This window comes from Sinohyriopsis cumingii, chromosome 13, assembly GCF_028554795.1.
Source record: "Sinohyriopsis cumingii isolate HCF-2022 chromosome 13, ASM2855479v2, whole genome shotgun sequence".
NCBI lineage: Eukaryota > Metazoa > Mollusca > Bivalvia > Unionida > Unionidae > Sinohyriopsis > Sinohyriopsis cumingii.
Window position 1 is genome coordinate 27,578,049 of NC_142973.1, and position 26,337 is coordinate 27,604,385.

Consider the following 26,337-nt stretch of genomic DNA (forward strand, 5'->3'; position numbering starts at 1 on the left):
GTTAAGTGATATAGCTAAATCTGTGATGCTGTAGTATGCTCCAGGTTGTGGAGTGGTCTAAAGGGAACACTATTACTGATCACTGTCATCTCACCACTGTCTCCATGGGTTAAAGTTTTAGGCTGGGCTAATGTGAGAATAAAGCTTGGCAGTAGCTTCCCATGGGTCAGTAGTTCTTCCCATGGTTTTCCTTGATTCTTCCTCAGCTAGTTATACTGGCCATCATATATAGCCTATCATGTGCTGAAAACTGGTGTAAAACCCACAACAACCACATCATGGAGCAGTAGTGTCTCAGAGATTCAGGCAATGGGCTGATAAACTGAAGAATGAAGGTTCAGTTTCCTCTACAATAAAATGATCAGCACATATCAACCATCATGGTGTGTCCTTGGGCAAGGGACATTGCTCTAACTGCCTCAGAAGACTCTACACCTTCAGAGTGTTGCTATGAAATAAAACACCAAACCAAATCAATACATATTCACATTTCAATATCTACATTTCATATGCAAACTACAGGCATAATATGACTAAGTACAAATTCATTTCCCATAGTAAACCTATGCAAACACCATAATATTACAAATTCAATAGCTTTAAATTTGTAGTGCTCATGATCAAACCTATATTTACCAGTATAGATGCATCCTGGATAACAGCTTCTGCTTAGAGAAAAGGATATGAGCAGTGGCATTTTCTGAAACATGCTTTTTTTTAAAACACATTAACCCCTGGAGGTTTTTGCAATTTTCGCCTGAAATTCGAGTAGGAAACAGATTTTGATAGCTATTTCTGTATACATCCGAAAACACCAACTTCCAGGTGATCATCCAATAACATACTGCCTAGTTGTGTTAGAAACATTGTTTTTCATTGGCAATTTGGCTTGTGCATGAGCAGAAGGGTAAAAGTTTGAGTTTTGATTTGCTAAATGGAGCCATTATTTTTAAAATTGAGACCACTCTTTATTCCAAATGCCCATCTTATCCTACTTTTTGCAAAGGTTCATCTGTCTATTTGCAGTTTATACCAGTTTGCCTTAGATCTGAGACCAAAAAGTCTAAAATCCAGACACAACATCAGATTCCGACCACAGGTGAATTTTGTGCAGAAAAAATTCGGGTCCAAAAAATGAGGTTTCTCCCTCTGTATTTTGTAGTGCAACTAGAAATTCCAGATTATTTGGAATCATTGTAGAGCTACATCTGCCTACCTTTCTATGTGCATTGTGTGCAGTTCTGTGAATTTGTTTCTACATTTAAATCATTTAATTTAATACCACATCATTTGGAATCTGAATTCATCATTTCATTTGTTGAGTTAAATCATTTCATTTCATACTACGTAATTTCATTTAATAATATGTCATTTGGAAGCAGATTTGATCAATCCGTTTTGTTTTTTCAAACATTTTATTTAATACCAGATCATTTGGAATTTAAATTCATGATTTCATTTGTTGAGTTAAATCATTTCATTTTAGACTACATCATTTTATTTAATAGCACGTCATTTGGAAGCAGATATCATCATTCCGTTTTGTTCTTTAAATCATTTTATTTAATACCAGATCATTTCATTCAACACCACATCATTTGGAATCTGAATTCATTATTTCATTTTTGGGGTTCAATCATTTCATTTCATGCTACATCATTTCATATCACACAAGATCATTTGGAATCTGAATTCATCATTCCGTTTGATGGGTTAAATCATTTCATTTCACTCTACATCATTTCATTTAATACGTCATTTGAAATCTAAATGCATCATTCGGTTTTGTTCGTTAAATCATTTCATGTGACACCACATCATTTGGAATCTGGATTTATCATTTCATTTGCTAGGTTAAATCATTTGATTTCATACTAGATCATTTGATTAATGTAATTTTGGCAGCGACAGCTGCCCATAGCAGATTTACTGGTTATCATTGTTGCTGATACAAATCATGCATGTTTCTGTGAAGGGTGATTACTTTAATGGTCAACTATTGCAATGATAACTATGACAGAACTTGAATTGTCTGGCAATGTAAACGTTTACTCTAATTTTCAGTACTGCCATCATATAGCTCAACTAGTAGAGTAGCAGACTGGTAATCCAACGGTCATGAGTTTGATACCCACCAAGACCAGATAGAGTTGGCCATCTGTGTGACCCTGAGAAAAGCACTTATCGCCACTCTTTTGGAATGACATAGCCAATAATGTGTTGAAAGTGTCATTAAAAACCAAACAGTAATATCAGTAACAGATATGTAACTGCCATATGATATGTTTAACTTTTTATGTATGGGGACACTTTGGTTTAACTCTGTATACAGATATGCAATTGCCGTATGCTGTGCCTTAATTAATGGTTTTCTTACTTATTTCATTATGAACTAACCTTTAACTATTGTGCAGTTTGGCCACAGCTGAACAGAATATGAAAAGTGAGCACATCCTGGGGGGAAAATAAGGCATGTTCCAGGAGGAATGGCACATCCTTTGAGAATTTCAAAATGAGTAACACTATAATGGTGAAAGCACATGGTCTACATGGTGTATGACCAACCCTCAAGTTAATTTTGGGTGTGTCACACTAACCTTGTCACTAGTTTTATTATGTGTGCATGAGGAACATTCCAGAATTCTCCCCTGCCCATGTTATCTCATCTGACTGACAGCACAGGTCCCTATTCAGACTCCTGTCTATCTTTTTTTTCTTGACACTTATTGAGATTTTTTTGGGGTAAAAATGTTCACCATTCTTCACTGGGAGAGTGACCAAATATTTGTCATGTCATTATCTCAATATATATATTTTCTAAGATAATTAAGATTGGTAATGGAGAATTTTCATTCACACAGCAAAGCCATGTAGATTTTCATCTCTTTTAATTAGCTACATAAATAAGAACTGAACATAATAAAATTTAGAAATAGTTGTACATTAACAAAAATCAGACATAAAATTACATAATTATTACAATTATTCCAATCAATTATACACTGTAAATCATTCACTAAATAACATAAAATCAACTTTGATTACTGTTAAATAGTTCCCCCCTTTTCCCCATCTAATATACACAATCTGTATTATCTAAAAATATGTAGAATGACAAGATAAAAAGTGAAGAATGATACAAGCTGTGAAACATGTTTGCAATATATATATATATATATATATATATATATATATATATATATATATATATATATAAAGAAAAGCAAATAAAAAAGGAGAATAAATAAATTTAAATAACATACTTGGCACTGGAATAAAGTATAAGTTTCATAAAGATTCAATTAAAAAAATTCAGCTGCAAATGTTTCAAAATCAAATCACCTTCATATTTACAAATTATTACATGCAATCAGAGGCAGACAAACCTTATTCTTTGGAAAACTGTGAGAAAGCTCAATATTTTTAATTATAAAACAATCTCGGTTGCCACTATATATGCATTTACAAATGTTTAGTTTTAACGGCTAAAGTGTCTTCGTTCTAGTAAATAATTACAACTGCCTTAAAAGGTAGACAAACCTTTGTCTTGAAAACAAATTGTACAGCAAAACTGATTCTTCAAATTATGTAACAACACAAATTTGCTCCTATAGATTCATGATAAGGCACATGTTGTGTTTGAAGAACTGTTCAAAACTGGTAATTAGAAAACTGTTTTTTTCCATGTGGAATGTGTACCATATTGTGTGCAGAAATAAATAATTTTCACTGATATGCCAACAGGTAATTTGGTGACAGATCTGGATCTGTACTGTTTGCAGTTGGATATGGGTTATAATACAGTAGGTCTGCAGTTGGATGTGGGTTATAATACAGTTGGTTTATAATTTAATGTAGATTATAATACAGTGGGTTTGCAGTTGGATGTGGGTTATACTACAGTAGGTTTGCAGCTGGATGTGGGTTATAGTACAGTTGGTTTGCAGTTGGATGTGGGTTATAATACAGTAGGTTTGCAGTTGGATGTGGGTTATAATACAGCTGGTTTGCAGTTGGATGTGGGTTATAATACAGTTGGTATACAGTTGGATGTGGGTTATAATACAGTTGGTTTACATTTGGATGTGGATTATAATACAGTGGGTTTGCAGTTGGATGTGGGATATAATATAGTATAGGTTTGCAGTTGGATGTGGGTTATAATGCAGTTGGTATACAGTTGGATGTGGGTTATAATACAGTTGGTTTATGTTTGGATGTGGATTATAATACAGTGGGTTTGCAGTTGGATGTGGGTTATAATATAGTATAGGTTTGCAGTTGGATGTGGGTTATAATACAGTTGGTATACAGTTGGATGTGAGTTATAATATGAAAAAGGCAAAGAAGAAATGAGTGTGGCATCAGATTTATACTGTTTGACATATACCAGTACTGCATATATTAAGTATGCACTTCTCAAAGTTTAAGCAGTTGAAAAACAAACAATTTTAATTTGTAAGGATTAATGGTTTATGAAAATTCAGATTGCATGAAAAGCTACAAACAGTGCAGCATACATATAATTGACCATAAATTTGATCTGTATCAGGGTGAACCTGTTTTCCTTTTTGTTTTTCTGTGTCCCATGATTAAGGTGACAGTTATGTTAATATACAGTTCCATATTATTCTTACAGAAAAAAAACTGAGAAAAACAATAACCAGCACAACAAGCACTTTCAACTAATAATTAAGAAAGAATATAAAAATTATCACTTGATGCAGAGCAATATGTAAATTTCCACATGTATATGCTAACAGGTTCATATAGATATAGTCAGTTTACTGGGATTTATGATATAGCTATTCATTATTTCCAGTGTATGTTCTGTCATGGGCAGTGATAGGTGGATATCTAAGAAATTTAAACCTTTTATTTTTCTTATACATTATGCATTTTTGTCAGTACATATTCCTAGCTAGCCACTCATAAATATCACAGGCACCCTTACTTCTGTATAGTTTGTACAGGTAAAGGGATGAAATTGACGCATGCCCTGATTGGGTTTACATCATTGGGGTTTCTCCCATCTATTTATTTATTGTATTGACTAGCAGGTCAAATACAATAAAATTAGTGATGGGTGCTATAAAAACCACTACAGCTGTAATAAAACCTGTGATGGAGTTCCACTATACTGAATGGACATACACCTGATGCAGTGGACACTGAATTCCTTGCGCACTGCGTCCACATTCACCATTTTGATGGACAATCCAAAATCTGTGATGCATGTACTATAAGTTAACACATGTATGAGTTTTATAAATATAACCTAAGGACTAAGGGTATGGTTCAATTCAAATATTTCTTCTTGATGATCTCATTCTGGTTGCTTTATGAACATTTTAAGAAATATGAAAATACTTTTAAATTTATAGAGAATGTATACATCTGGATTCAAGCAACATTTCACCCACAATCATTAATGTAATGTACAATTATTATAACCATACATAAAGTCTGAACAATAATGGCAACAAGAGACTAACAAGCGGTAATGTAATAAACCAGAGGCAGGAGAGGATAGCAGCTATAAAGGCAATTATAACATAGATTGGTGTGCACAAAAACATATGCCAACAAAAGCAAATATATAAAATTATATCAGCTGAAGAGCAACATATTTCAACCATTTTATTATGGGTCCAAAAAGAAAAGGTAGGAAAATATTGCCAATATCTGTATATGATCAACTGACACTAACTCCTTTTACAGTATAGCTGAGATAATATTTTCCAACATGAATGTAAAAATAGACTCTGACCATTGTTGGAATGGTGAGAGTCTATTTTTATGTTCATGCTGGAAATTATGGACCCAGTTTGGTTACAATAGAAAAAATTTCAGATTCTTTTCGTAAAAAATTACTTTAATCTTTGCCTTTTTCTTTTTTTCTTGGGTCAGATTGTAAATTTTCAGTAACAAAGCCAGTAGCCAGTACATTAAAATCTTATTCATCTCAACAATGGTTATTGCCTATTTTATGCATTATTTGAACAAAGAATCGCATCAAAATAGATAATTTGAGTATTCTGTTCAGAAACAGTAGTATTTTTTGCTGTCATCCATCAATGGGTAAAATATCTTTTTTCAACATACACAAGTCTCACTCAGGACATAATCAAATCTTTTTGTGAACTACCCTCAAAACTCAAGTACTGTGAGTTTTATTAATTATTTCAAGCATACACAAACCTCTCTTCTCATAGAAAACTTTCTGGATAAATTTATTTAGTAGATGTAATGATACAATAGATCCTTAAGTCTGGATTTAAGCCTAGAATCCAGCAATCAAAATTTGTAGTTTAAACTTTAATTAGGTTTGATTATTCAAATTAGTGAAGATGTACTTTTGAAATAGTAGCCAAGAGTTCCTGATCTACTTTGTTGCACGTGATTCTAGCCAAATGTAGCTGTCTGAAACAGCATCTACCAGAATGCTATCTCATTGGTTGCAGCTAAAAGAAACTTATCCAATCAGATCTTATTCAATTTTCCTAGTGAGATAGCTTGGAATAATCATTACAGTCCACATATACAATGGCACATATCAGTTTCTCCATGTTTTTCTTTCAAGTTGAGGCATGTGGACAACTTTGAAGTTGCCGTAATGAAAGGTGTAATGAATTTTCTCACTGGTCAATTCATTCTGCTTGCTACAGGCAGAAACTTTTCATCTGCAAGAGGACACAAATAATTCAACACATTGTTTGACTAGCTACATATGACAAAGGATGATGTCAAATGAAGTGGACTCTTGGCCATCAAAGATGGGGAAATAGAAACCTGGATGTGAAAACAACTCCGAAAATTAAAGTTTATATGAAAATTTGTGACAGATTGTGAAAACTATCTGTGCATATTAACTAAATACTAATTTCCTAAGTACAATCAATAGATATGGATATAATAAATATATTGTCTAATAATGATATATATGCAGTACACCAAGTTTTTACAGGAACCTTGTTACAATATCTACTAAAGAAAAAGAAAAACACCAACTGGCGGTAAAACTGTGGCTAAAAACAAAGCTTAATACAAATAAAGTGGAAATGTATAGATAGTTTGATAAAGTTTCAAGAAAAAACCTGTCTGTAATTAAATAACATAACAAAATTCAGCAAAAATAATTTGTTTTTACTGAACAAAAACTGTATTCAGCAAAAAAGCAATCTAAATTATCATTCCTGCTTAAGTAAAGATTATTTCTGCAAATCCTCCATCATACATCAACATTTTCCTTACTATGATTAAAATTTTAAGAATGAAAAAGTTTTAAAGCAAAAAATTGAGCTGAAAAAGTTCTAGTTTATTTATAATTATAACAACAGTATACAAAAAAATCCATACAAATATGTAAAGTGGTTATATTCAAAGAAATCTATTAAGTTAACAAGTAATAAATGAACATCTAACATGAAATTATTGAATATCACTATATGATATATGTACATCAAAATACCAGTTTTCTTGCAACAAACAAAATGCATCTAAGCATGCAGGCAAAGATAATATTATCTTTCTTCAAAAATAATATATGGATCCTTTGAAAAGTTCACAAGACATTTATTTAAAAGGATGCAGTTACTGGACGTATAATTGTATGAGTACAAAACTTTGGAATGAAGTATCAAAAATAAGGAACTCTAAACATAACATGTCAACTATAAAGTATTTTGAAATAATCCTCAAGAAATAACAACTTTACAAATATCAGGCTGGCCATTAAGAAAAAGTGCAATAAATGCATTTGGAACTTGTATTTCAAACATTTCAATATGAGCAAAAATGAAAGAAACTTGCAATCTATTTCCATTAGAGTCTATCTAATTCTTGCAGAAACATGCATAAAAACAAAATATGAGAAAACATACTTTGACTAAAAGCAAAAAGGATATATATATACACAGTCATTCCTCATTCCTTGAAGACTTTATAAAAACTTGCTCCATCAAATAATTCACAAAGATAGAAATAAAAAATCACATTAGAAAATAAAACACAAACCTGAAATGCCTTTGGAAAAATGATTTCTGATCAGTGCCTGACAATAATGTACTCCAAGTCAGCAATCTACTTATTTCCGTTTTTGGGTATTGTCATATATCATTAACGTGTACACCTGAGAATTCATCATCAATAATAAAGTTATGTTTACAACCTTCGTGTAAATTTTCACTATCACAGATGAACACTATAGCATTATATATTCCCTAAGAAAAAGTAATTTAAATTATAAAAATTAAAATTTTCTATAAAGTTTAATTTAATCAATTTAAATGGGAAAATGATCTAGTCATTTTTAAGACAGGAGTAAACCATCTTATGCAATGAAAAGTATGGTCTTTCTTGGCACAATGTGTGGAGAAGAACAAAAACAAACATAGATTACAGTAATTTTTCATACAGTCATCTCTCATTATAAAATCCCCTCATTATACCACTTCCCCTCTTGAAAAGAATTAAAAAGCAGAAAAACACAGAGTTTATTTCCAGGCAGAAAAGATGTCAGAAAACACATGGACAGTATCACTCATCTTGAACTCTCCAATTACTGTGCACTAATAAAATATACATTAAATTTTTTATTTTGCAAACTTCATCTGAGCCTAAGGTTACTTATAATAGAGGCTAAAAGTTAAATATATATATATATATATATATATATATATAGTTGTTTAACAAATAACACTTGGGGTGATAAGGTTATGTAAAATCATTAGATTACGTTTTAAATTTCTTACAACAGATGATATCATGGAGAAACACAGAATGTTCAAAAGTTGTCCCTGTTCATGGAATTTGTGGTTTAAATTAAAAGCACATTTCTTTATTTTTGCTCTTACTTTTGTTGATTAATGAAGGACAGATATATGCAGCAAATAAAAAGTAAATGGGGGGGTCACCTATTTCATAACTGCAATGCAAATTCAAAAAGTTACAGTCTATAATTTGGAACAACAATGGACATTTTATGTCATTATTTTTATCTGTGACTTACATGATGTATAGGTTAGAAATAGTCAGATGTGTCAAAATAACACAGCTATGAGTGACCACCTATCTTGAGAGACCAGATTCTAAATGCAGAGATTTAGTGATTATATAGTGTTGTGACATGCATGAGACCACCTGTCTTGAGAAATGATGGCTTGTTGGCAGAAGGGGTGGTTTTTCAATGCAGGTTTGCCTGCCCATCCTTAAAAACCCAAGACTGCACTGATGAATTAAAATCACTGTATTTTCCTAATTCTACCTTGTTAATCCATCAGATACAGTGTAACCTGCCTCAGTTGACACAGTCATATAGCAGAAACCTGTTCATAATGGACACTTTCAGGGATCCAGTGACAATCATTCTATGGATGTCCTTTATACAGTGGACACCTGTCTAATGCAGACAGCAGACTGAGCTTTGGAACTGACAAGGTTGTGTATGTGGACATCATGACCAAGTACATGCAAGGAATTACCTCCTATGCAGCTTACCCTTGGTGATATTGAATGTACACAATTTGTGAAGCCCATCTTGGTTTGACAGCGAATTACTCGGTGGAAAATGACAATTTTTCACATTAAATTATAAGTTCATTCAGCACTGATTTCGTAATTGATATCTTGTGTCAGTCACATTGAAAAATTGCAGTTACAGTGGTGAGCATCCTACTGATAAACATAAATGGCAGCTGTGAATATATTGCAAATTAAACTGTTCATGAGTGAGTCCAAGTAGCTGGCTCATATTTGTGTTCTCAATTAAAATTGTTACATATCAAAGTATGATGTTTAATGCTAACTTTAATTCATTTAATGGTCAGCAATAAACATGAGCATGTCACTTCCAGTTAAAGTCAATTAGCATTACAAGACATATGTTTTTTTTAATGCTAATGTTATCTTTGCTTTATAAATAAAGATAGCAGGTAATAAATTACACTAGATAATGATTTTTACCCAAAATCAGTGTTGATGACACTAGCAAGGGTTAGATTCAAAACATAATCAGCTCTGACCTCAACATGATGTTAAAGAAACTCTGTTGAAATAATTTTTTTAATTTTTATTTTAAAATTATTTGTTGCTGACAAGGATTAAAAGATATAGTGTATGTTAGTGGATTAAGTTTCAATAATTATTTCTGACTTATTGTGCATTTCATTCCTTAGTTTCACTGCTACTGCATTCTGATATTTTCAATGCAGGAGTTTTATTCTAACTGAATAAAATAGTGCTATTAATTTTGTCAGAAGGAAGAAACCTATTGTCCCCAAGAACCTAAATATTTGTATGCAACACTATGAGTCACACTCTTTGAACTTTAACTGAGAATGGGTCCTGTCTGTAAATGACACCTGTCCATAATGAACAATGTCATCATATCCACTGTCTTTTATATACATTTTTCACTGTATTTAATTTGTAGCCATCAATAACTATAATGGCAGTAGTGGAAACAACTGCAGTTTCACTGTCTTAAATTTCCTCAAGATCGCTGTTCATTTTATACCTTGGTCATGGTGCAAATCTGTTATGCCATAATCTCTACTTAGACAAGTTGTATGTTCTGTCAAGATAATAATTCTTCACATTGTTCAGTGGGGGGGATAGTGCTTACTCCAACTTTATTTTTTAAGCTAATTCTTATAAATGCGATAGTTTGTAAAATATGTGACTGAACTTTATAAGAACAACAAAACTTTATTTTCAGGTACGGAAGATTAAAATTTAAGTTTAAACAGAAACCTCCATATCCGACTTTAAAGAAACTGATTTATCAATTACTTTTACTATACAACTGTATGTTATACAAAGCAGCCTCTCTCTATAGCCATGGTAGCTCTGTTGGTAGAGTAATGAACTCATAATCCAGGGGTTGTGTGTTTGATACCTGTCCAAGCCAGCCTGGTCAGCTGCCTTGGTGTGTCCCTAGGAAGTCATTCAGCTTCCACTTCCTTGGCATGATATAGCTAGTAATGTGTTTAAAGTACTGTTAAAATTAATGGTGACTTGCTTTAACAAAAGAAATATCTACCTACAGAAATACACATTTTATATTTCAATGTACATTTTCTTCCAACTGTGGATTATTGTTTCAGTGCACGATTACATTGTGCCAAATCTCGGCTTGATATGATTTATAAAATGGCAGCAAGAGTTATTTCAAATTAAACATCAAATGCAGAGTTTACCGAACTAAAATGTCTATTAAAATAATATATGAAAAGGGTGATTTTTCACAAGGCTGTTCTCAATCATAACTGTCAACATGGGTCTGTAGGGTATCTACAGGATTTATTCAGACTTATTCAACATCTTACTAGCTGAGGTCAACATCACACAGAAACCTCAATCCACCAAAACGAAGTAAACAATTCTGTGTAACAAGCTTCCACTGCATGTAACATCTGCAGAAAATATCACAGTACTGGAGAAGAGATATTGTATGAGTATGTACTTGCTGATAATTAATATTTATACTAGAAGTAAGTGTTTATAACACTAAAGATATTATAGACTAAACAGTAATTACAGTTAACTTCTAGTATTATGTACTTTGTTACACTTTCTTCTCAAGATGACCTCAAGTGAGAATAGTCTCTGACTAAATGATCACCTTCTGTAAATAAAGTAGAAATATTAAAATTATTATTTTTATTATCACAAGTCCAACAGAATTTTTCCTTATTTCAGAAAAAGTTATCTACCTTTATATATACAGATGTCTTTGATGGTCCAACAAATGTATTTGCTTACAGTGGCAATTGTTTTTCTGAAAGTTTTGTTATATTGGAGGGATCATTGTGATGTGTCCTGTACTGACAAATTCTTTCACACATTTCCAATATGATAACAAACAAAACAATATTCTTGTATATAACAACAAGGGATGCAAAAATCATTAACAAGTCCAGTTATTAAATCACCTAATAATTAATTAATCTCTTGGGTAAAGATCTCTACTAATTGCAAAATCTTCTTTCTCTTTGTCAAGCCAGCGTTCACATGGGAATAAAGTAACAACACCAGTTGTTTTATTGGTGATCTCCACTCTGTCAAGGAACCAGCCAGGACGGAATCCAGAGTTGTCATGTTCAATCCGAACTTTTTGCAATTCACCTGAAAAATATTATGTTTACTGTTAATGATACCGTCCTTGGTATATAAACATGGTTACTTCAAAGACATTCTCTAGTCTAGGTATTAAACAAACAAATTTAGTCAATTCTGATACCCTGCCAACCATGGTGAAGTCACCTGAAGTTTAAACTTAATGAATTGTGACCTTTGTAGCAGCTGTACTCTCACTGACGAGACTCTGAAATTAACTAAAATTTGTGGCTTTTTTTCAAAGTATATTAGATGTGATATGTGATATATATTCTAGTGATGACATATATGGATATAAAGTGTCATCCTTTCATCTCAACAGGTTTTGTAGTTACTGAGCATATAGAAAAGTGTGGCGGATAGACACATAAATGAGTGGATAGAAATATTGTGTCCTCTGCTTTTGCAAAAAAGGGTGTTGGCAATAATAAACATATAAGAACAAAATCTGCACTGGATTATTATTTCAAGTAATTTAGTACATTCTTATTATCACTAAAGACTATCTCTTAAACTGATGATTCATAAACAACAGACCAGACAACTCACCTAGCAGACATCTGCCCAAAACCAAAACGCAAAAGCAGTTGGAAGAGAAATCTCAGTCAGTAGTATGCTTTTTGTATAAATTTCTTAAAATTCTATTGATTGCATCTGTTATGAAAACAGTTTTTATATGGTTTCTCTATCTGTTGTATCTTCATTAATATTTTATGTCAGGTGAAAATTATTTGTTCGATACTAAAAGCCTTTAATGCCTGAAACCTTAATATGTCAAATCTAGTTACATTTGGTTGTGCCATTTTTTAAATAAATTTATTTAACAAGTGTTCTATCTGTAGCAGATATAGCCATATTTAATGGTAGATCAGCATCAACAGAACAAAATCTGGAAGGCTTAAAGCTAGGATGCTTTTAATTGAATTTGGTCAAATTCTAATGTAGGAGTCATAAAAAGGTTTTATTCATTTAAATGTATATGACAGACTGGTATTATTTGCAGACTTGAAAGGTCTTCAAGACAAGAAATTGCTTACATATGTTATGTTTCAAAAAAAATCAGCTGTATTTATTGGTGGATTGACATCATTTATATAAATTTGAAGGACATTGAATCAGGTCATTTCTGATGAATTTTAGTAAAATTCCTTTCAGCAGTTTCTAAGATGTCATTTTAAATTTTATATATTTCTGATAATGATTGCCACATCTGAAGGCAGACCAGCATTATCTGTACAATAACATCTAAAAATGACTTTCATTTAATGCCTGCTGTCAAATCTTGTTTTTTTATATAAAAAAAGGATAATTGATGGGTTTTTTTCATTTTTACTACTGGTGGATATACTTGACAGCAGATTGGCATAATTTGTACAAAATAAAAGAGCCTTGACACCAGGATGCAGTATCATTTGGTCAAATTCATTTCCACAGTTGTTGAAAAAGAAGTCATTTAAAGGTCTTGTTATTCTTCATGAAAATCACTGAAATGCATTTGTGAGAGGATGCTGTCAAATTTTGCCAAATACTGTTTAGTGGCTTTTTTTAGAAGTCATTTGAAGGTTGTTCTCTTTTTAGTAACAGTGGCCATACTTAATGGCAAAGCAGCATCATTTGTAAAAATTTAAAATGTCAGTATGCCAGGATGCCTTCTGCCAAATTTGTCCAAATTCTGATCTGCAGTTGTAGAGATGTTGCTTCAATATTTTTCTATTCTTAGTAACAGCAACCATACTTGATGACAGACTGGCTTCATTTGTATCAACCCAAAAGGCCATTGTGCCATGGTGATTTTAGTCAAATTTGGTTTTATTAAGTGGCATTTGAGAAGAAGTCATTTAAAGGTTTTACTATTTTTAGTAATGGTGGCCATATTTCACAGCAAATCAGTATCGTTTGTACAAATCTAACATGTTGTCATGAAAGATGTTCTCTGCCCAGTTTGGTTGAAATTGGTCCAGTAGTATTTTAGAAGCTGAAAATATTAACCGTTGTTGAATGGACAGAGTGGGATGGTGTAGTATCCAATGGCACATCAGCACAATCCTGGCCACATAGTGCCATGTGAGTTTAGGTATCCCACACAAGACATTCAAAACAAGATAAAGGCAGAAAGGGATAACATCTTTAAAATACCAAGTAAAAATATAAACCATACTTAAAAAAAGTCTAAGACTTCCTCGGCAGGAACATCATCAGGAAGCATCCCAGGGAAATAAGGATGCCTCTATTAGTTGCTAGTTACAACATGCAGGACAATGCATCAGGGTTATTACACATCCCCAATTCAGCTTGGGGTGGACACTGGGCCATAAAATAAGCACATCAGGCTTATGGCCAGGTGAACTAAAAATTTAATTATTGCTTAGTCAAACCAGGCCTATCACAATGAACAAGCAGAGATGACTATGTAACTGGCATTTAGCAGGTACAGTAAAAATAATTCAAAATGAATCATCATGTATTCTCTAAATCTATTTCAATATATCTATTGTTTGTTATAGCCCTACTGCAATACATAAATTATGCATCATCAAGTATGCTAATACTTTTCATAATAACTGTAAATTTGTTGTTGGAGTATTCATTCAAATTATGTTTAAATGCAAACCCATAGTGTGTCTCTACAGCCATGTCTATTCTTTCGAAATTGACAGCATTCTTTTTTCACTAAGAAAAGAAAATGTAACAGTTACGGTTAAAAGAAAGGAAGAGTCAGAATACAGTGGTCCCTCACAATGCAACACTGTTCATGGGAGCCATACCTGTCTACCTGTGAACCATGATATAGGCTTGGTTGTGTTATACTGGTGTACATTATGTGGAAATATATAATTCAACCAGTATTATGGGATTCATGACCCTGCTAATGTTGTATCTTAGACCATGTTATACTGATGTACTACTGTACAGTGAGGGACACCATACATTTAATTCATACCCAGGTCAACAGCTTCTATTTCAAATTTATCCTTCTGTCCCTTCTCAAAAAGATCACGGAAACTCTGTTTCAGGGTTCGTTTTCCTGTGTCTCCATTTTCACCAAATATTGTGATTGAAACATTAGCATTTGTTCCTGCTCCAGGCTTGTCTCCAGTGACAACAAGTACATCATACTTCACAACATCCAAATCTGAAAGGAAAATAATCTGAGAATATTAGTAGAAATACCAGGTCCCAAGATAAGAAAATATTCTCACATTTAAGAAAATACTCATCTCAAAATTCTTGTCTGTTTGGTCAGTGATTTAACGTGGTCTGAGTTTAAGTGGGGGGGGGGTAGGGTGTGTGTGTGTGTGTGTGTGTGTGACATGTCATATAAATTTTTCACCAGTGGTCCTACCTTGTCAACACATCACTAGAGATCTGGCTAAAGGAGAGAACTTTATATGGTAAGATTATGATAACTGCAAAGAAGCATATTTCACTCACTTCTGACTTTAGCCACTTGACTCTCCTCAATCTCTTTCACATCCACTGTTTTTCCCTTCTTCTTGTCAATTCTTTCACAAACAGTAATCCAGGATCGAACTGGAAACACATACCTGATGGAGGAATGTAGATTACTTAGTGCACGTAAGATATATATATATATATCAAATATGAATGAATACAAATATTCTGAAAACAAATACTGTGTCAATTCATTTATTTTCAAGAGTATTACTAGTCATGATTTTTCTAGAAATTTACATTGATGTGAGTATTTAATTCATGAATATGTTCCTAAGGAATGAAATAAGTTTGTTTTTATCATTGGTCAATCCTTATTTTGTTTGGTTTTTAAATTTGTGGTTTGTGGCAACCAGAAGATTCATGAAAATTGGTACCCCACAAATAAAAGTTATTTGGCAGTCATATTAAAAAAGACTTTCATAGAAAGTATACAGATATGCATATATTCAAATAATCACAAGTAATTTTTAAAAGAGTCTCTATATGAAAAAGTGCACAATTCTTCAGAACATAGTGTCATTAATGGTATTTGACAAGACAACAAGCATATCTCTTGATTAATACCATAATATGTACCAACTTGAAACTTAAGTCTTCAGGTGAAAACTCCATGTTGATATAATTTGCTTAGGAGGAATAGCAATAACAAAATTGGCATGATTTTTATTTAGGACCAATACAACATCATAAGATGTTTTTTGGTGAAAACCCCACTTTGATATGATTTTATGTTTATGTCACTTATCAATAACAAGATTGTCAAGATAGCTAACATGTTGGCCATATTGGATGTCAGATCAGCAAAATTTTCATTTAGGACCAACCTGACATCAAACCCCATGTCAATTTAACCAGCTATCCAAGTGGAGTAGCAAGAGAAAGATTTTCAAGATGGAAATCTGTGTGGCACCATTTTCATTTAGGATCAACTAGGTATCATAAAAAAATCTTCTGGTGAAAAAACCATGTCAGCATGACTTACCATTCAGAAGGAGTAGTGATAACAAAATTTTCTTCTGGCTGCCATAATGGATATATTTGATGTTAGACACATTTCAGGAGAAGTATTAGTAACTAGGTTTTCAAGATGGCTACCATGATGGTTAGTTTGGATGTCCAAGAAGCACAATTTATATTTACAACCATGAAGACCTTGGGATGAATGTGTGTATAAAATTCCAAGGCAATCCTACCAGTAGTTTAGGAGGAGTAGCAATAATAAACTAATCAATAGGCATATGATGGACAAAGGACAACAGATCGTCCCATAAGCTCGTCATCTCTGACCAGTAGAGCTATAACCTGCAGGTCTCTTTGAATTCACAAGACTGTGTGACAGAAGGACAGACTGATGGAAAGAAAGCTAGGCACACAAATTCCTGGGGATATTACAAGAAAATTTCTGTTTTTTACTTATTGAAAGATCTTACTGTTAGGTATTTAGAATATTTAAACAGTTGTTTGCAGCCATTTACACTGCCTTAACTCACAAAAACACAAACATTATAAATTTATGATAAATGCAGAATTTCTCTGATAATAAAGTCCATGTTTGCTGGCAGGCCCATTCACAAATGTACAAAATTTAAGTAAATTTTTATCTAAAGAAATCCTTTTAAAAACATAAATTCAGGGAAGGGAATTTTAATTATGTAATACTTACCAGCTACTATTGCATTGCTTTCTTTTTTTGGCATGCTAAGTCCCCATTCCAATCCAAGCATACCCTCTTCAAAGGCCAAGAATTGAAAAGAACAGGATCCTAGTCCAATTCCATAAGAGTTGCTATATGTTATGCATATTTAGTCTGTAATGTGTGCTTGGCCTTTGTCCATGATTGAGGATAGAGTTTTAGTGTTATTATGACTCTATGGTCTTAAAATAAGCAATAAGCAATAAAAAAGAGTGAGAACCAACAAGTTTTGTAAAATGCAACAAAATATAATTTATTTCCCTAAATTACAAAGTGATAATGCAAAAATAATTTATGGTAATGTGAATTTAATCCCAAAATAATCATAGCAATTTCTAACACAAGTCCTAATGATTAAAGTTCTGAATAAACTTTAGTGGCATCCCAAAAAATAATCCAATGCTGGAAGTGTTGTTGTTGTTGTTTTGGGGCTTAACGCCATTTTTCAGCACACGATAGGCTATACATGGCGGCCAGTATTAATGGTGGAGGAAGAACCCGGGAAAACCCCGGAAAGAACCACCGACCCACGAGAAGCTACTGGCAAGCTTTCTCACATACCCACATTGGCTGAATCCTAGACTCGAACCGCCGCAGACAGAGGTGAGATGGCAGTGATCCGTAACGGAGAGCGCTTTAGACCACTCGGCCACTCGGGGCCCCCTGCTGGAAGTGTTGATGTGTTTGTGGTGGTCTGTGTCATGATGATGTGCCTAGTCTTTTATTGAATCACAATAAGATAATCCAAAAATCTATCCTTATATGAATTTCAGTATAACATCAAAGTCTCTATGTCCAAGAATGTTATTTCTTAGCAACTTGCATTTCCAGAGAAGAATCACTTGAATTAAATAACTTAAAAAATCATTGATTCAGGTGACAGGTAGAAAATGAACTTGATTTTGGACAAGGTCAAGGCCAAAATAAAATTATCCATAGCAACCCCCCACCACTAACAAACAATGCAAATTAAATATACATAAAATTGTGCACACAATTTGTCTTGTTTGTAAGTTTTAAATTATGTTTACATGGATTTTAGTTCAGGACATTGGCTTTTCCTTTTGAAAAACCATATATTATTGGAGAGAAATTATTTATTTAAATTATTCATTAGAGTTAGAAAGTGCTCATTGATGGTTTAGACTAAAGCATTGCTTTGGGATTATTGAGAATCTATTCAAAGACAGTCTGGATTATATCATTGTGATATATCAAGACTATTGGTATATCAGCATATTCGAGACTATTGGTACATTAGCATGTTCTGTTTTTGTAATGCATACTTTAAAAATATGATTTACTCTTTAGCTTTGAATGTTTAAAAAATGATGTAAGGAGAGATACATATATGTTGATTAAAACTGCAGTCATAGGCATGTGGATATGTCCTTACTTTTCTAATGGAACTATAGTTTTGGACAAGGAGGTGACACTCTTTTCATACACCATATTTACTGAATACACACACTCTACTTCCAAGAAAATTTCTGGGCAAATTTCATAGAATACCTGCACTTCAATACATTCAATTTTATGCAGAAAGCTTATTATTTTACAGTAGTTTCAGATTCTCTATTGATGCATTGAACTTAAAGGTGATAATTTAAACATATTCTTGTATTTTTAACAAAACAAAGATTCAGGCTCTTTCTAACATGCAGGCTATCATTTGGATATTTTTTTGCAAGAAAATTCTGAACAATATTATACTGTTTTCTTTTCTTTTTTGTCTAACTGAACAGTAGCAAGAATTTAAAATATAAACAAACATAAGGTTCCAAGCACATCCCAGTAATGAAAAGTCTGAACAACAATATTGTAACAAGATGTAATTCTTCTAACTTCTTTGCATCATATTCAAAACAGCTGCTGCTCTCTGTGATAAGTCCACTTTATGTTGCAAATGTTTATCAGTTTTATCCTCAGATTTACTAAATAAATTTGATTCCTCTGTAATTTTAATAGGCAAACAATTTTAAGTTCCTCCACTTAAAGTTGCTCAGTAAAAAAAATATAATTCAGTAGGCCATTTTTTGAAACTCTGAAGCTAAAATGGATTTTAGCAAAGTTAATTTAAGATGATTAACATTGTGGAATGTCTGTTGGGTATTCAACATGGATTAAAGATTTCTTCAAAGATGGGTCATTTCTAACCATGCCTTGAATCTTGACATGACTTCCTGCATCTTTCTTTGTCTGGATTTAAAAAAATTTCAATAAATATTTCAGCAGCAAAGTACTCTCTCTCTCTCTCATATCTGATGACATTGTGCACTCATGTATGATGTCACTTTGCACTCATGTATGATGTCACTTTGCACTCATGTATGATGACACTTTGCACTCATGTCTGATGACACTTTGCACACCAGCTAAGAAACCATTGTCATATATTCTGTCTAAAATATTGCTGTCCACTTCAACTAACTCTAATTTGTTGGCCTAGATAATATGAAATGCACATAATTTGCCCTTTGCTACTTAAAGTACTCTCCCAATATCTCCAATGGCAAAAACAGCCATTTCCACCAATTAAGACTGCATTTCTTGAAATTACAAATGTGTGTTAGCATTTTAGAATAAGTGAAAACATAAAGCAATAAATCATTCCAGATATTTTATAAACGGACTGTTAATTAGTATTTTAAGTTGTAAACGTTTCAGGCTGGCGGTGTTTCAAGCTGGCAGTGTGATATGGAAAACTTAGGGGTGCAATACATAATCACAGACTGAATATCTGTACTGCACAACAGATCAGCCAAGTAAGATTAAATTATATTTATTATATTCACCATTAATATGTAACATATATATATATATATATTTTATAAAATAAAAGTTAATCTGTTAGTCTTAACAAGATTCCTCAGGAATTTCCATACTGATGGGTACTGTCAATGTACCAGTACAGTGAAAAAGTACTGTGGTACATGCTACTGGAAAAAAATACCATGGTAATATCATACATCTCTAATACACATCCAATGATGGTGTTAGCGATCCATACCTAGTCATTTTATGTCCATATTTGCCAATACCTTAAGGCATTATTGAATGCTGAGAGTAATATGAATACAAAATGAACTAAAGCAACAAAAGTGTACGACATACTTCCCCTGACACTTTTTCCTATTAGAAGATGAAACACAAGAAGCACCACTTTGCTAGTTATGTACCCTCAAAAACAACAAGAATGTACACAGATACATGAAAAAAAAAGGACAAGGGAGGAAATAACAAACAGAAAACAGAAAAAGATATGATTGACGGTAGAATTGCTAAAAGATGCCAAAATAGATAAGTGTGGAGCATCCAGGAGACACGTATATAAATGCACAAAGTCCAAAGAAAAGAAAAGATATTCTGATTGTTGGGAGTGGACTAAGGTATCAGACTTCCATTTACTAAGTGGACGAGGGAATAACGCCCATGGACTGAAAAGATATAGCAATGCAATAATAGTGGACAATGTATTACTGCTACATACATGTGACAGAAAAGACAGGTCAGGTCAAGACAGATCAGGAGATTTCCAAAATGTGGTTAGGAGTTTTGATTTCAAAATAGAGAAGATTTTCATTTACACTTTTTTAATATTAAAATATACACGTCATTTCATAAAAAACGGTCATTTCACAGTAACTTGTTGCCATTTATGCTCTCCTTATATGTAACACAAGCAGTTTTAGCATTTCATATGAGATCACTGCCTGGATTATATTGGTGGCAGTCCTTGTCATTGTTGATCTTAACAGTTAGGATATGATGTATTGTTAATAGATTCATGTTTCCTTTGAGACAGCCTGAATTATCCTTCAAATGGAAAATGTCCTTTCAGTGTCTGCATTGGAATATAGCAATGGTAGTACAAATCTACTGAGTCTCACCAAGAAGTTTAAACTGTTTCTTGCCTGTGGGTAGATTCAAATTGCTGAATGCCTGCCAGAAGTGCTCAAGCTTGGTTCTGCCTGGGTCTAATGTCATTTTAGTGCTAGTAATATTCTTTGCATGAAGTACAAATGTATACATTATACCATCACACCTAGTAACTTTAAGCCTAATTAGCAGACACTTCTATTGTCATCATTATCATCACTTTTTAATAATGACAATCATATCCAGATAATGATTGTCACTTCTTATCATTACAGATGAATACAAACAGCTCATTCCTCCTAAACATTAGAGATTACAATGCTAGTTAGGGACCTGTACTTTAGTCCAGTTTACTTTCATGTTTACATGGATTAAATCAAGGTCAGTGGTGTTTATAACAGTTTTTCTGATGTAGTCATTCATAGTAGTGCTGAACACACATTTTGCCAGAAACTTGTGGTTGCTGGTTGTGTTCTGCAGGTAGTCCATTACAAGAGTCAATTTATACAATAAATTATTAATATTCATATTATTATTACTATTATTATTATTATACATAAAAATTTATGATTTCTTAAGGACAATAAAATAGTCACTATGTAAGTAGATTTTGTCTGTTTGCATGAGAAATTATGTGTGATTTCTGTGTCAGGGAATATTATTTGGACTAGATCTGAAAAATGATCTGCTTTCAGAAACGGGTGATTATGTTTAGCTATACAGTTGGCATATAGTGTCTCAGCATTTGAAACTTTATCCACATTTCATGCAGATACTGTGAACATGGATTTCAGTGATAGCATATTTGTTATCACGGTTAATATCCTTTGATGAGATGGGGTTTCTGCCACCATAACTGACTTTAAAATCAGCTTTATAGGAAAAGCATAATGCATATTCATGTCCCTTTGAACTTGATTCCCATCAATGAAATTCCCATTTCCATCCATCATTAAATTTGATGCGATATTTTGGCTCCTTAGATTTTGCCATTTTGGCATTAGGAGATAATGCATGCTAAGACATTTCAGCACACTTTAAACACTGAAGTCACTTTTAAACACTGAAGTCACATTGACTCTCTTTTATGCACTTGAGCTATTGAGTAATTCAACCATGATCAATGAATATCTTTAATCCTATCCAAATAACTTTTGGTCATACAAAGTATAGACTCAAATCCATCTCAATAAATTTAAGCACTGAAGAAGAATGTACCCAGCAGAGAGGAACAAATCATGTTAATTGTTTTATGCTGATTGAGCTCTTTTAAAGTAAACCAACCATAATCAATTAACATCTTTAATCCTTTTAAAATTATTTCTGGTCACACATAGTACAATACAGCTTGACAAATTTCAAACACTGAAGTCAACCAACCCTGCTGACAGAATCAAAGGGATGTTGATTGTTTTATGCTGCTTGAAAATAGCAACTAAATTATTTTGCCCTGCTTAAGCCAATTCAAAGTCACGTGATCACAAGCAGTATTACCATAAATATTCTGCAATGGAACCTTGGTTGAAAAAAAAGGAACAAATTTAATTTTTCAATAATTATTTTGCATATGCAGGGGATTTCAATGAGTGACAGGATGGATGAGAGAAGCCCATCAACTCGCAAGAAACACCCACCTGCCCTGGAGGTTCACATGTATGCTGTTATAACAATAATAAATCCATGCCACTTTTCATCATTTACAAGAAGGGGTGCCCCAGACAAACAGTGTAAGTATACAGTACAAATATTTGCGAGTCTACATACTTATCTCCCTTGTCGACATCTGTAACAGTTATTTCATGGCAGTGCCACTGAACCTCACGCCCTTCACCCTCTGCAATGGGACGATCTTCTCTCTGATATGCTCCAATGGTGCATGTCTTCAATTTACCAAGAGACTTGGGGGTTGTCATTGTAAAGAAGTCAGTGTTACCCCTGAAATACGATCAGAATTTTTGTAGATTCTGGTATTATCTATAGCTTCACAGAGATATAACAGCAAACTGTTTATGAAAATATTACTGTCTACACAAGATGGTAAGATCCAACTTTATGGAGATCAGGCTATATTATTTTATTCTAAGCAACAAATAAGTCTAGAGTTATTCAATATTGTAGATGTGAAAATCAAGGATCTAACTATCCATTTTGATCACAACTTTACAGAAAGAGTTAAGTTCTCAGTAATTATCTGAAATGCATGCTACTGGTTAGCATATTCCTTGTTTACATGTACAATGGACTCAGTCTGTTGTGTTTGTTATTGCAGATTTATCTCCTGTGAGCTATAATAGTGTGGAACATGTCCAAACCAGTCTTGAGTGTTAGGGATCTCTTCCCACTGTGTCACAATGAAGTCTGTCCTAGCCAACAAATAATGGCCTTGACGTTAAATATTCCAGCTTAAACTATCCATATCCTGTGTTGAAGCTTTTTCTTTAAATGATGAACTTAGGAGAGAAACAACTGTAATAAATTCACTTACTTGCGTAAAATCTTGTTTGCAGGAGTATTTTCCATCTTGAACACAGGTGCAACCCCAAGTTTGCCCTCCAAAATAAGCCAACCATTGTGGATAGTACCTCCTTCTTTTTTGTCTGTTGTTTTCACCTCTATTTCATAAACTGGAATATAAAAGGTAGCAATAATAGTGCAGCAAAATCCTGATTTAATGTACTTAGTGTACAAATTTAGATATAACAATGTCATGGGTGGGCTCACTAATTTCTCCAACCTTGTCATCAATTTCTTCTTAATTATTTTTTAAATACGGAAGACTGATATTACATAGATTACAAAAGTAAATGAGAGTCATATTTATTAGTCTGGCACTCAAAAGATGTATTGTATTCTTAAAAATGAAATTTTTTACAGCATTATGTCTTTAAAATGTGTAAATTAATCCACATGTTAAAAGTTTCTATCGTGAATGTTCATCTTCAATATATTAATAGTCAGTCATTGCACTTTGTTTCTTAGCTTGTTATTATTTTGCAAGACATCAGCTTTTTTCAAAGCTGCATAATTATCAATCTAATTTATACTGAACCATCAACAATAAAGTTAATAATTCTTCACTGTGTTTCTCTTCAGTGCATCCTGTATGACTGTTGTACAGTCCAAGAAGAAAAAAAAGACCTGAAACACCTGCTCAGTAAACCAGCATATGCACTCATTCAGCCAACAGAGTAGGTTTATCACCCGTATTGATAAATCAGTTAACTTACCTACCTAATTAAATAACTACACAAAACCCAAGTTTATCTGACAGTGAAATATCGAGTACTGTATTATAATAAAAATTATACAATTATACACAAAGGCTCTGGTCATATTGTTAGCCAGTCACCAAGTAATAAAAAAACTATCCCCAGTGTCTATCCCTTAATAATTAGTATGAGATCTTTTGTGTATGCATATAGTAATTCCTTAGTTTGCATGAGATTATTAGTAAGGAATTATTCAGATTTAATTAGAATCAAGCAGGTAAAATTCTAAAGGTTTGATATTGATATTTACATGTTTTAGTGAATCTGGCATGAACATCTGTGCATAATGAACTGTAATTATGATCTATAACTTCTTGTATTATTTACTGTAAGTTCTTGCTTCAAAATTCAGACACATCATATATTGAGAAATAATTGTATATTGACCCTGTATAATACTTCCCCCAGCGTGTACTGCTTAAAGTGCTATTAGCAAAGAAGGGAAATAACTTAGTATAGGTATAGGTATTTGCAGATATAGTAACAATAGGTATAAATTTCAGTGATTGGAAGCATACTGTCAAATCTGTGGCACAAATACACTATGAGAGAAAATGAGTGGTGTTCAAAAAGACCATATCCTAAAGAAGGCTTACAATTAAAGCACAACTGAGAAAAATTTGTTAATGATACTTTTTTGTTGGAAAAATAACAGTCTGTGCAACTGTGTTGCCTTTTTATCTGAATGAGCAGTCAAACACACATGAAGACTACTCAAGGGACCACCTAAAAGCAGCCATTATGAACAGGTGGTTGTTAATACTCTGAACTGGTTGATACTTAAAGATTGTTGAACTGATCAACCATGGACAATATCATTTTCACATACTTGGAAATGGTTAGATTGTTTGTATCCTGTAAAAAAAGGTGTACTGGTGTACTGGCATATCTGTCATCTGCCATGTCATTGTCATTTGGACTGTACTGAACAATGGAAGGCTATGTTAACTTGAAGCTGTTATTCACAGATTTTACTTTTTCTGGAAGACTTCTTTCCAAACAGTCAAGTGATAAAAATGGAAAGGAATAATTCAATGGTTTGTCATTTGATGACTTTTCCAACACGTCCGAGATTATTATCATTAATCACCACACATAGCTAGTGGTAATTATAAGCAAGTAAATGTGGATAGATTTACATACAAATAAGCAAGATAACTGTATTACACAAATACTCACTGTTCTTATCACGCAGATTTGTTGAGGATGATTTGATGTTAGATCCACATGTAAGTTCTCTGAGAATTTGTTTGTCATCATCTGACTTTGACAGCCATCTGTCACAGGGGAAGTGGTAAGTCTTCTTTGTACCCAAGTCTTCTACTTCAATGTAATTCAAATGCCAGGCTGCCCCAATGCCTAATAATAATAATAATAATAATAATAATAATAATAACAACAACAATAACAATAACATGATGGTCAGGGCCTGCATGTCAAGCCCATGATTGCAACATTGCTATAAAAGGTGTTACAACATCAAAAGGCTGAGTGTGCATGTCTCATAATGAATTGCCTTAGCATCATAATTATTGATCTCAAGTATTAACAAAATCCATCAGGTGGTTTAGGAAATATCAATATTGAAACATCAATCAAAACCATGAATGCACAATTCTGAGACCACAATATCCAAGGTCAAAGGGGCAAGAGAGCATGTTGCAGAATGAATTGTCTTAAAGTTCATAATAATTCAAGCTAAGTGTCATGAAAATCTCAAGGGGTGTAGGAAATAAAAGCAACTGAAAAAATTACCAAATACAATACCAACATTTTTCTATGACTGCAATCTTGAGGCAAGTGAGTATAATGTAGAATGAACTGTCTTGGCTTCATATAACTTCATGCCAAGTTATTCTCAACCTGCCATACTTTATCTGCATAGCAAAATTTGCAGATGTAGTAACAAGTGTGAGGATTTTT

The 26,337-nt window shown here is 33.0% G+C and overlaps 1 protein-coding gene across 2 annotated transcripts in view; it reads right to left on the reverse strand.

Moving 5' to 3' along the window:
• Positions 1 to 2,871: 2,871 nt before the first annotated feature.
• Positions 2,872 to 26,337, reverse strand: part of LOC149785097 (lipoxygenase homology domain-containing protein 1-like) — a 225,905-nt gene continuing 202,439 nt past the window's right edge. For both annotated transcript variants that reach the window (XM_089978857.1, XM_089978855.1), the window contains 6 exons: positions 25,594 to 25,773; positions 23,631 to 23,769; positions 22,910 to 23,080; positions 15,550 to 15,662; positions 15,059 to 15,250; positions 2,872 to 12,126 (listed from right to left, as the gene is read on the reverse strand). In XM_089978857.1, the coding sequence (XP_089834983.1) occupies positions 11,945 to 12,126; positions 15,059 to 15,250; positions 15,550 to 15,662; positions 22,910 to 23,080; positions 23,631 to 23,769; positions 25,594 to 25,773 (977 nt within the window). In that variant the 3' untranslated portion in view covers positions 2,872 to 11,944. The remainder of the gene's footprint in view (positions 12,127 to 15,058; positions 15,251 to 15,549; positions 15,663 to 22,909; positions 23,081 to 23,630; positions 23,770 to 25,593; positions 25,774 to 26,337) is intronic.